Source organism: Melozone crissalis, unplaced genomic scaffold (assembly GCF_028551555.1).
Source record: "Melozone crissalis strain CALT ecotype California unplaced genomic scaffold, PUWL_Pcris_2 ptg000291l_1, whole genome shotgun sequence".
NCBI classification, from domain to species: Eukaryota; Metazoa; Chordata; class Aves; order Passeriformes; family Passerellidae; genus Melozone; species Melozone crissalis.
The window spans coordinates 60,001-71,828 of record NW_026536044.1 but is presented as its reverse complement, the minus strand read 5'-3'; the positions used below and the strand labels follow the sequence as shown (position 1 = coordinate 71,828).

Genomic DNA, 11,828 nt, shown 5'->3' with positions numbered 1-11,828 from the left:
GGGTGCAGGACAGGAGCCCCTTCGAGCAGGTCGGGGTTTGGGGGGGTTTGGGAATTTGGGGGGTCCCGAGTGGATTTTGGGGGATTTTGGGGGATTTTTGGGCGATTTTAGGGGAATTTTGGGGTGTTTAGGGAGAAATTTTGGGATTTTGTTGGATTTTGGGGGGGATTTGGGGGCAGTTTGGGGGGGTTTGGGGGGGATTTTGGGGGTGTTTGGGGGGATTTGGGGGAATTTAGGGGATTTTGGGGGGTCCTGGGTGGATTTGAGGAGGATTTGGGGAGATTTATGAGGGAATTTTGGGGGGTTTGGGGGGGATTTGGGGCATTTTTGGGGAATTTGGGGGGATTTTGGGGGGATTTGGGGTAATTTGAGGAGGATTTGGGGGATTTTGGGGGGTCCTGAGTGGATTTTGGGGGATTTTGGGGGGATTTTAGGGGAATTTTAGGGGAATTATGGGGTATTTTGGAGGGATTTTTGGGGGTTGTGGGGGATTTGGGGAATTTAGGGGATTTTGGGGGTTCCTGAGTGGATTTTGGGGGGAGTTTAGGGCATTTTGGGGGTGTTTGGGGGGATTTTGGGGGGATTTGGGGTAATTCGAGGAGGATTTGGGGGATTTTGGGGGGTTCTGACTGGATTTGAGGGGTTTTGGGGGATTTTGGGGGGATTTATGGGTGATTTTAGGGGAATTTTGTGGGGTTTAGTGGAATTTTGGAGGGGATTTGGGGGGAATTTTGGGGGGTGTGGGGGAAGATTTGGGGGATTTGGGGGGTCCTGAGTGGATTTTGGGGGGGATTTGAGGGGATTTTGGGGGGTCTGGAGTGGATTTATGGGGGATTTCGGGGCTAATTTGAGGAGGATTTGGGGACATTTTGGGGGGTCCTGAGTGGTTTTGTGGGGATTTTGGGGGAATCTGGGGGGGTTTGATGGGGATTTTGGGGGATTTGGGGGGATTTTGGTGAGATTGGGGAGGATTTTAAGGGGATTTCGGAGGATTTTGGGGGGTCCTGAGTGGATTTGGGAGGATATTGGGGGAATTTTAAGGGGGATTTGGGGGCATTTTTAGGGGATTTTGGGAAATTTGGGGGAATTTGAGGGGGATTTGGGGGATTTTGGGAGGCTTGGGGGGGATTTTGAGGGGATTTAAGAGGATTTTGGGGCGTCCTGAGTGGATTTTGGGGGACTTTTGAGCAGATTTGGGGGGGAATTTTGGAGGTTTTGGGGTCATTTTGGGGGGATTTTGGGGGGTTTGGAGGGTCCTGAGTGGATTTGGGGACATTTTGGGGGGGCTTGGGACATTTTGCGGTGTTTTGAGGGGATTTTGGGGGGGGGGGGGGTTTGGGAGAAATTTGGTGATTTTCGGGGGGATTTGGGGATTTTAGAAGATTTTGGGGTGTTTGGGGGATTTGGGGGGTCCCAAAATCCCAAAATTCCCCCAAAATTCCCCAAAACACCCCATAACCCCAATACCCCAAAACGACCCCAAACCCCAAAAGGACCCAGAACCCCAAAATCCCCAAAACCCCAAAATGACCCAAAACTCCATAATGACCCCAAAACCCCACAATGACTCCAAAACCCCGAAATGACCCCAAAACCCCAAAATCCCCAAAACCCCAAAAGGTCCCCAGAACCCCAAAAGGACCCCAAACCCCAAAATTACCCAAAATCCCAAAAGGGCCCCAAAAGGACCCTAAAACCCCAAAATAACCCCAAACCCCCCAAATTACCGCAAAACCCCAAAAGGACCCCAGGACCCTAAAATGACCCCAAAATGACCCAAAACCCAAAACTCCCAAAGGACCCCAAAACCTCAAATCCCCAAAACCCCAAAATTACCCCAAAACCCCAGAATTACCCCAAAGGGATCCCAGAACCTCAAAAGGACCCCAAAATCCCAAAATTCCCCCAAAATCCCCAAAACTGCCCCATAAACCCAAAATTTCCAAAACCCCAAAAGGTCCCCAGAACCCCAAAACCTCAAAATCCCCAAACCCCCAAAATTACCCAAAACCCCAAAATGACCCAAAACCCCAGAAGCCTCAAAACCCCAAAATTACCCAAAACTCCATAATGACCCCAAAACCCCGAAATGACCCCAAAACCCCAAAATCCCCAAACCCCAAAATTACCCAAAATCCCAAAATGACCCCAAAACCCCAAAATTACCCCAAAAGGACCCCAGAACCTCAAAAGGACCCCAAAATCCCAAATTCCCCCAAAACCCCAAAATGACCCAAAATCCCCAAAAGCCTCAAACCCCAAAATTACCCAAAATCCCAAAAGGACCCCAAAACCCCCAAAACCCCAAAAAGACCCCAAAACCCCAAAATTACCCAAAATCCCAAAAGGACCTCAAAACCCCAAAATTACCCCAAAAGGACTCCAGAACCTCAAAAGGATCCCAAAACTCCAAAATCCCAAAATTCCCCCAAAACCCCCAAAACCCCAAAAAGACCCCAAAACCCCAAAATTACCCAAAATCCCAAAAGGACCCCAAAACCCCAAAACCCCAAACCCACCCCAAAACCCCAAAAAGACCCCAAAACCCCAAAACCCCCAAAATCCCAAAAGGACCCCAAAACCCCAAAACCCCAAACCCACCCCAAAACCCCAAAATCCCCCCAAAATCCCCCCAAATCCGCCCGAACCCCCCAATTCCCGCAGCACGTCCGGAACAGCCGCGGCTCCAACAAATACGAGGGGTGGCCGGAGGCGCTGGAGCTGGGGGGGTGCGTCCCCCAGAGACCCCCGGGGTGACCCCCAAATACCCGGGGGACCCCAAATCCCCGAAGGGGACCCCAAAATATCGGGGGAACCTTAAAATGTACAGAGACAATAAAATCTACAGACCCCAAACCTACAGAGACCCCCGAGGGGACCCCAAAATATCGGGGGGACCCCAAAATGTCCTGGGGGTGAACCCAAACCCACAGAGACCCCAAACACACGGGGGGACCCCAAATCCCACAGGGACCCCAAAACCACCCGGGGGACCCCAAAACCCGCAGAGACCCCCCCGGGGTGACCCCAAAATATCGGGGGGGGACCCCAAACCCCACAGGAACCCCAAAACCACCCGGGGGACCCCAAAACCCGCAGAGACCCCCGGGGTGACCCCGAGTGCCGGGGCCGCCCCCCAAAGGCGCCACGGCGCAGCCGCGTCCCTCCGGCCACGCCCCCTTGGCCACGCCCCCTCCCCGCCGCCTCCGGATTGGCTGGCGGCCCCGCCCCCATCAGTGTTGCCCCGGCAACGGCGACGCTTTCTCATTAGCATAAATCCCGCCTTCTTATTAGCATAAAGCCATATTTATCATTATCATAAACCCCACCCCCTATTAAAGACATCCTTATTCCTCATTAGCATAAACCCCACCCCTTGTTAGCATAAACCCACCTTTATTCTTCATTAGCATAAACCCCGCCCCTTAGTAGCATAAACACACCTTTATTCCTCATTAGCATAAGCCCCGCCCCTTATTAGCTTCAACCCGGCCCCTCGGCCCCGCCCCCTTTGGGGCTCCAGGGTCTCCCCCCCCAATGGCGATTGTGCCCCCCAAGTTTGGGGTCCTGCCCCACAAGTGCCAGCAGTCCTGACCCCACAAGTGTTGGGGTCCTGCCCCATAAGTGTGGGGGTTCTGACCCCCCAAATTTGGGATCCTGACCCCACAAGTTCCGGGGTTCTGACCCCACAAGTGGCAGCGATTGTGCCCCACAAGTGCCAGGGGGGTTTTGCCCCCCACATGTTGGGGTTCTGCCCCATAACTATTGGGGTTCTGCTCCCCAAGTGTTGGGGTCCTGCCCCCAATGTTGGGGTTCTGCCCCATAACTATTGGGGTTCTGCCCCACAAGTGTTGGGGTCCTGACTCCCCCAATGTTGGAGTTTTGCCCCCCAACTTTGGGGTCCTGCCCCATAAGTGTGGGGGTTTCACCCCCCAAGTGCCGGGGCCTGACCCCCCAATGTTGGGGTTCTGCCCCCCAGGTGTTGGGGTCCTGCCCCATAAGTGCCAGGGGTCCTGACCCCATAAGGGGCCCTGCCCCATAACTGTTGGGGACCCGCCCATAAGTATGGGGGTTCTCACCCCCCAAGTGTTGGGGTCCTGAGCCCCCAAAGTTTGGGATTCTGCCCCATAACTGTTGGGGTTCTGCCCCCCAACTGTTGGGGTCCTAAACCCCCCCAATGTTTGGGCTCTGCCCCCCAAGTTTGGGGTCCTAAACCCCCCCAAGTTTGGGGCTCTGCCCCCCAAGTTTGGGGTCCTGCCCCCCAAGTATTGTGGTTCTGCCCCCCAAGTTTGGGGCTCTGCCCTGGGGGCAATTAGCAGGTGCCGGTGACAATTAATTAGCCAAAGGTGGGTTTAATTGGTCCTGGTTAATAGCGCGTTAATCGATTGATTGATTTGCGTTAATCATCATTAATTGCTCCCGGTTTGGGGGGGGGGGGAAGGGATAATGAGGGGCTAATTAAGGGAAGGGATAATTAGGGGCTAATTAAGGGAAGGGATAATGAGGGGCTAATTAAGCTAATTAAGCTTTGGGGTCTTGATTGGGGGAGGGGGGAGCTTTGGTCCCAGCTGCGGGGTTGGGGGGCCCGGGGGGCGCTGTGGGGCGGGGCTGGGGGGGGTCTCTGACCCATAGATTCCCCCTATGGGGCAGGATTGGGGGGTCTATGGGGTTGGGGGGGTCTATGGGGCTGGGGGGCTCTATGGGGCTGGGGGGCGCTGTGGGGCAGGGGGGGTTATGGGGCAGGATTGGGGGGCTCTATGGGGTTGGGGGGCGCTGTGGGGCAGGGGGGGTTATGGGGCAGGATTGGGGGGCTCTATGGGGTTGGGGGGCTCTATGGGGCTGGGGGGCGCTGTGGGGCGGGGGCGGGGTATGGGGGTCACCCCCAGCCCAGAGGGGTTTTTGGGGGGCTGGAGTGTGTGGGGGGCTCTGTGGGGCAGGATTGGGGGGGTCTCTGACCCATAGATTCCCCCTATGGGGCAGGATTGGGGGGTCTATGGGGCAGGATTGGGGGGGTCTATGGGGCACGGGGGGTCCCATGGGGCACCGCCCCCCAGCCCAGAGCCCTGGAGTGTTTTTGGGGGGTCCGTCCGTGGGTCAGGGCTGGGGGTCTGTGCCCCATAGTGCCTCCTCCCATGGAGCATTGCTGTGGGTCAGGGTGTGGGTCAGGGGCTGGGGGTCTGTGACCCATAGCGCCCCCATGGATCAGATGTGGGTCAGGGGTCGGGCGCGGGGGGGCGGCGCCCAGCGGTCCGTGCCCCACAGCGCCCCCCATGGATCAGGGTTGGGGGGTCGGGGGGCGGCACCCAGCGGTCCGTGCCCCACAGCGCCCCCCATGGATCATTGCTGTGGGTCGGGGTCGGGGGGCGGCACCCAGCGGTCCGTGCCCCACAGCGCCCCCCATGGATCATTGCTGTGGGTCGGGGTTGGGGGGCGGCACCCAGCGGTCCGTGCCCCACAGCGCCCCCCATGGATCATTGCTGTGGGTCAGGATGTGGGTCAGGTTGGGGGTCCGTGCCCCACAGCGCCCCCCATGGATCATTGCTGTGGGTCGGGGTTGGGGGGCGGCACCCAGCGGTCCGTGCCCCACAGCGCCCCCCATGGATCATTGCTGTGGGTCGGGGTCGGGGGGCGGCACCCAGCGGTCCGTGCCCCACAGCGCCCCCCATGGATCAGGGTTGGGGGTCGGGGGGCGGCACCCAGCGGTCCGTGCCCCCACAGCGCCCCCCATGGATCAGGGTTGGGGGTCGGGGGGGCGGCACCCAGCGGTACGTGCCCTCGTACAGGAACCCCGCCCGCCGCAGCAGCTCGTCCGCCTCGGGGGGGCCCCGGCTGCGAAAGGGGGGGAAACGGGGGTCGGGGGGGGCCCGGGACCCCCAGAACCCAACGGGACCCAACGGGACCCCCCAATACCCAGCGGGACCCCCCAATACCCAGCGGGACCCCCAGAACCCAATGGGACCCCCAGAACCCAACGGGACCCCCAAATACCCAGCGGGACCCCCCCCAGTACTCAATGGGACCCCTGGTACCCAACGGGAACCCCCCAATCCTCAGTGAGACCCCCGGGACCCCCAAATACCCAACGGGACCCCCGGGACCCCCCAGAACCCAACGGGACCCCCAGGAGCAGCCCCCCCCTCCAGGTGTGCCCAGGTGCCCCCCAAGCACCCCCAAACCGCTTCATATCCCCCCAGGTGCCCCCAAGGTGCCCTCCCACCCCCCCCAGGTGCCCCCCAGGTGCCCCCACAGGACCCCCAGATCACTTCATACCCCCAGGTGCCCTCCCACCCCCCCAGGACCCCCAAACCACTTCATATTCCCCCCAGGTGCCCCCCACCCCCCCGAGGTGCCCCCCGGTGCCCCCCAGCCCCCCCATTGCCCCCCCCGGTGCCCCCCCCGGTGCCCGTGGCTCACCTGCCGTAGGTGTAGGGCAGGGGGCGCTCGCGGCGCTGCTCGATCTGGTGCAGCAGCGGCGTGAAAATGCGCCAGGCCTCGCGCAGCTCGTCACTGCGGGGGGGGGACCCCAAAACTGAGACAGGGACCCCCAAAACCGACCCAAAACCGACCCAAAACCGACCCAAAACCGACCCAAAACTGACCCAAAACTGACCCAAAACCGACCCAAAACTGACACCCCCAAAACTGACTGAGGGACCCCAAAACTGACCCAAAACCGACCCAAAACTGACCCAAAACCGACCCAAAACTGACCCAAAACTGACCCAAAACCGACCCAAAAACTGACACCCCAAAACTGACTGAGGGACCCCAAAACTGACCCAAAACTGACCCAAAACCGACCCAAAACCGACCCAAAACTGACCCAAAACTGACCAAAACTGACCCAAAACTGACACCCCAAAACTGACCCAAAACTGACCCAAAACTGACACCCCAAAACTGACCAGGGACCCCCAAAACTGACCCAAAACCGACCGGGGGCACCCCAAAACTGACTGAGGGACCCCAAAACTGACCCAAAACCCGACCCAAAACTGACCAGGGACACCCCAAAACTGACCCAGAGCTCACCTGGGCACCCCAGAACTGACCCAGAGCTCACCTGGGCACCCCAAACCTCACCTGGGCACCCCTAAACTTCACTGGGCTCACCTGGGCACCCCCAGAGTGCACCTGGGCTCACCTGAGGAACCCCAAACCCACCTGGGCTCACCTGGGCACCCCCAGAGTGCCCAGAGTGCACCTGGGCCCCCAAACTGGTCCCAGCTTCTTCTCCAAACTGGTCCCACCTGTCCTCTCACCTGTCCCAGGTGTCACCTGTCCCCTTGTCCCAACCCCAGGTGTCACCTGTCCCTGCGTCCCACCTGTCCCTGCCACGTCCCCCTGTCTCCAGGTGTCACCTGTCCCCTCCCCCCATCCCCAGGTGTCACCTGTCCCCTCTCACCTGTCCCCAGGTGTCCCCAGGTGTCACCTGTCCCTGCGTCCCACCTGTCCCTGCCACGTCCCCCCCGTCCTCCCCAGGTGTCACCTGTCCCCTCTCCCGTCCCCAGGTGCCACCTGTCCCTCTCACCTGTCCCCATGTTCCCCCCATCCCTTCTCACCTGTCCCAGGTGTCCCCTGTCACCTGTCCCAGGTGTCCCAGGTGTCTCCAGGTGTCCCCATGTCCCCCTGTCCCTCTCACCTGTCCCAGGTGTCCCCAGGTGTGTCCCCAGGTGTCCCCAGGTGTGTCCCCAGGTGTGTCCCCAGGTGTCCCCAGGTGTCCCCAGGTGTGTCCCCAGGTGTGTCCCCAGGTGTCCCAGATGTCCCCAGGTGTGTCCCCAGGTGTCCCCAGGTGTCCCCAGGTGTGTCCCCAGGTGTGTCCCAGGTGTCCCAGGTGTCCCCCAGGTGTGTCCCAGGTGTCCCCAGGTGTCCCCAGGTGTGTCCCAGGTGTCCCAGGTGTCCCCAGGTGTGTCCCCCGGTGTGTCCCAGGTGTGTCCCAGGTGTCCCAGGTGTGTCCCAGGTGTCCCCAGGTGTCCCAGGTGTCCCCAGGTGTGTCCCCCGGTGTGTCCCAGGTGTGTCCCAGGTGTGTCCCAGGTGTCCCCAGGTGTGTCCCAGGTGTCCCAGGTGTCCCAGGTGTGTCCCCAGGTGTCCCAGGTGTGTCCCAGGTGTCCCCAGGTGTGTCCCAGGTGTGTCCCCAGGTGTCCCAGGTGTCCCCAGGTGTGTCCCCAGGTGTGTCCCAGGTGTGTCCCCAGGTGTCCCAGGTGTGTCCCAGGTGTGTCCCAGGTGTGTCCCAGGTGTCCCAGGTGTGTCCCAGGTGTCCCCAGGTGTGTCCCAGGTGTGTCCCCAGGTGTCCCAGGTGTCCCCAGGTGTGTCCCAGGTGTCCCAGGTGTGTCCCCAGGTGTGTCCCAGGTGTCCCAGGTGTGTCCCAGGTGTCCCAGGTGTGTCCCCAGGTGTGTCCCCAGGTGTCCCAGGTGTGTCCCAGGTGTCCCAGGTGTGTCCCCAGGTGTGTCCCCAGGTGTCCCAGGTGTGTCCCAGGTGTCCCCAGGTGTGTCCCAGGTGTGTCCCCAGGTGTGTCCCAGGTGTCCCTGTCCCTCACCTGCGCACGAAGTGCATTTGGTTCCCGCAGATCACGTCCAGCAGCAGCCGCTCGTAGGCGTCCGGGAGCTTCACGTCCTGGGGGGGACGGGGGGTCAGGGGGGCCCAGGTGTGGGGACAGGTGTGGGGACACCTGGGATTTGGGGTGCCCAGGTGGGATTTGGGAACCTCCCCAGGTGGGATTTGGGGGGATCCAGGTAAATTTTGGGGGGCTCAGGTGTGGGGGGCACCCCCAGGTGTGGGGGGACACCTGGGACTGGGGGGTTCCCAGGTGGGATTTGGGTGTCCCAAGTAAATTTTAGGGAGACCCAGGTGGGATTTGGGATCCCAGGTGGATTTTGGGGTGCCCAGGTGTGGGGACAGGTGTGGGGGGACAGCCCAGGTGTGGGGGGACAGGTGTGGGGGGACAGCCCAGGTGTGGGGGGACAGGTGTGTGGGGACAGCCCAGGTGTGTGGGGACAGCCCAGGTGTGTGTGGGGACAGCCCAGGTGTGTGGGGACAGGTGTGGGGGGACAGCCCCAGGTGTGGGGACAGCCCCAGGTGTGGGGACAGCCCCATCTTAGGGGACACCTGGGACTGGGGGTTCCCAGGTGGGATTTGGGGTCCCAGGTAGGATTTGGGGGTTCCCAGGTGGGATTTGGGGTGCCCATGTGGTTTTGGGAACCTCCCCAGGTGGGATTTGGGGTCCCAGGTAAATTTTGGGGGGGCCCAGGTGGGTTTTGGGAACACAGGTGGGATTTGGGGATCCCAGGTGGGATTTGGGGGAGGCCAAATCCCCCAGGTGAATTTTGGGGCGCCCAGGTGGGATTTGGGGGACCCAGAGGGGTTTTGGGGACCTCCCCAGGTAGGTTTTGGGGACAACTCCATTCCCATGTCCCCAAACCCCATTTTTGTGTCCCCAAACCCCATTTTTGGGTCTCAATTCCCCATTTTTGTGTCCCCAAACCCAACTTTTGTGTCCCCAAACCCCATTTTTGTGTCCCCTACCCCCATTTCTGTGTCCCTGAACCCCATTTTTATGTCCCCCAACCCCATTTTTATGTCCCCAAACCCCATTTTTGTGTCCCTAAACCCCATTTTTGCGTCTTAATGTTTCATTCCTGTGTCCCCCACACCCATTTTTGGGTCTCAATGCTCCATTTTTGTGTCCCCAAACCCCATTTTTGTGTCCCCAAACCCCATTTCCATGTCCCCAAACCCCATTTTTGTGTCCCCAAACCCCATTACCATGTCCCCAAACCCCATTTTTGTGTCCCCAAACCCCATTTCCATGTCCCCAAATCCCATTTTTGTGTCCCCAAAGCCCATCTTTGTGTCCCCGAACCCCATTTTTGTGTCCCCAAACCCCATTTCCATGTCCCCAAACCCCATTTTTGTGTCCCCAAACCCCATTACCATGTCCCCAAACCCCATTTTTGTGTCCCCAAACCCCATTTCCATGTCCCCAAATCCCATTTTTGTGTCCCCAAAGCCCATCTTTGTGTCCCCGAACCCCATTTTTATGTCCCCAAACCCCATTTTTGGGTCTCAATTCCCCATTTTTGTGTCCCCGAACCCCATTTTTGTGTCCCCGAATCCCATTACCATGTCCCCAAACCCCATTTTTGTGTCCCCAAACCCCATTTCCATGTCCCCAAACCCCATTTTTGTGTCCCCAAACCCCATTTTTGTTTCCCCAAACCCCATTTCCGTGTCCCCAAACCCCATTTTTGTGTCCCTGAACCCCATTTCCATGTCCCCAAACCCCATTTTTGTGTCTCACCGCCCCATTTCCGTGTCCCCAAACCCCATTTTTGTGTCCCCAAATCCCATTTCCATGTCCCCAAACCCCATTTTTGTGTCTCACCGCCCCATTTCCGTGTCCCCAAACCCCATTTTTGTGTCCCCAAATCCCATTTCCATGTCCCCAAACCCCATTTTTGTGTCTCACCGCCCCATTTCCGTGTCCCCAAACCCCATTTTTGTGTCCCCAAATCCCATTTCCATGTCCCCAAACCCCATTTTTGTGTCTCACCGCCCCGTTTCCGTGTCCCCAAACCCCATTTTTGCGTCCCCAAACCCCATTTTTGTGTCCCCAAATCCCATTTCCATGTCCCCAAACCCCATTTTTGTGTCTCGCCGCCCCGTTTCCGTGTCCCCAAACCCCATTTTTGCGTCCCCAAACCCCATTTCTGCGTCCCCCTGCCCTTTCCGGGCACCTTGTAGCGGCTGCCGTAGGTGAGGTCGAGCTCGGACTCCTCGGGCCGCAGGAACATGCCGGGTTTCTTGGTGTTGAGCTTGGCGTAGACGGCCTCGCGCGGCTGCACGCGCACCACCAGCTCGTTGCGCTTGCACTGCCGCGCGAAGATGTCGCCGGGCACCTCGCGGAACTGCAGCCGCACCTCGGCCTTGCGCTCGTTCAGCGCCTTCCCGCAGCGCAGCACGAAGGGGACGCCTGGGGACAGCGGCGTTGGCATTGGCATCGTTGTCATTGTCATCGTTGTCATCATTGTCACTGTCATTGTCATCATTGTCATTGTCATCAACATCCATCAACGTCCCCACCCCAGCGCCTTCCCGCAGCGCAGCACGAACGGGACGCCTGGGGACAGCGGCGTTGGCATTGTCATCATTGTCATCATTGTCATCGTCATTGTCATCATTGTCATCATTGTCATTGCCATCATCATTGTCATTGTCATCATTGTCATTGTCATTGTCATCGTCATCAACATCCATCAACATTCCCACCCCAGCGCCTTCCCGCAGCGCAGCACGAACGGGACACCTGGGGAGAGTGCCATTGTCATTGTCGTCGTTGTCATTGTCATCGTTGTCATTGTCAATGCCATCATTGTCATTGTCATCATTGTCATTGTCAATGTCATCATTATCATTGTCATCACTGTCATTGTCAATGCCATCATTGTCATTGTCATCAACATCCATCAACATTCCCACCCCAGCGCCTTCCCGCAGCGCAGCACGAACGGCACGCCTGGGGAGAGTGCCATTGTCATCATTGTCATTGTCATCATTGTCATTGCCATCATTGTCATCATTGTCATCACTGTTATTGTCAATGTCATCATTGTCATTGTCATCATTGTCACTATCATTGTCATCATTGTCCATCACTATTATCAACATTCCCATCCCAGCGTGTTCCCACAGCGCAGCACGAACGGCACACCTGGGACAGTGGCATTGCCATTGTCATCATTGTCATTGTCATCATTGTCATTGTCATCATTGTCATTGTCATCAACATCCATCACCATCATCACCACCCCGGTGCCTTCCCGCAGCGCAGC

General features: G+C 58.6%; 1 protein-coding gene across 1 annotated transcript in view; it reads right to left on the bottom strand.

Moving 5' to 3' along the window:
* Positions 1-5,573: 5,573 nt before the first annotated feature.
* Positions 5,574-11,828, bottom strand: part of G6PD (glucose-6-phosphate dehydrogenase) — a 22,673-nt gene continuing 16,418 nt past the window's right edge. The window contains exons 10-14 of the mRNA XM_054294625.1: positions 10,734-10,969; positions 8,537-8,613; positions 6,415-6,507; positions 5,768-5,829; positions 5,574-5,643 (exon numbers count right to left, since the gene is read on the bottom strand). Of these exons, the coding sequence (XP_054150600.1) occupies positions 5,603-5,643; positions 5,768-5,829; positions 6,415-6,507; positions 8,537-8,613; positions 10,734-10,969 (509 nt within the window). The 3' untranslated portion in view covers positions 5,574-5,602. The remainder of the gene's footprint in view (positions 5,644-5,767; positions 5,830-6,414; positions 6,508-8,536; positions 8,614-10,733; positions 10,970-11,828) is intronic.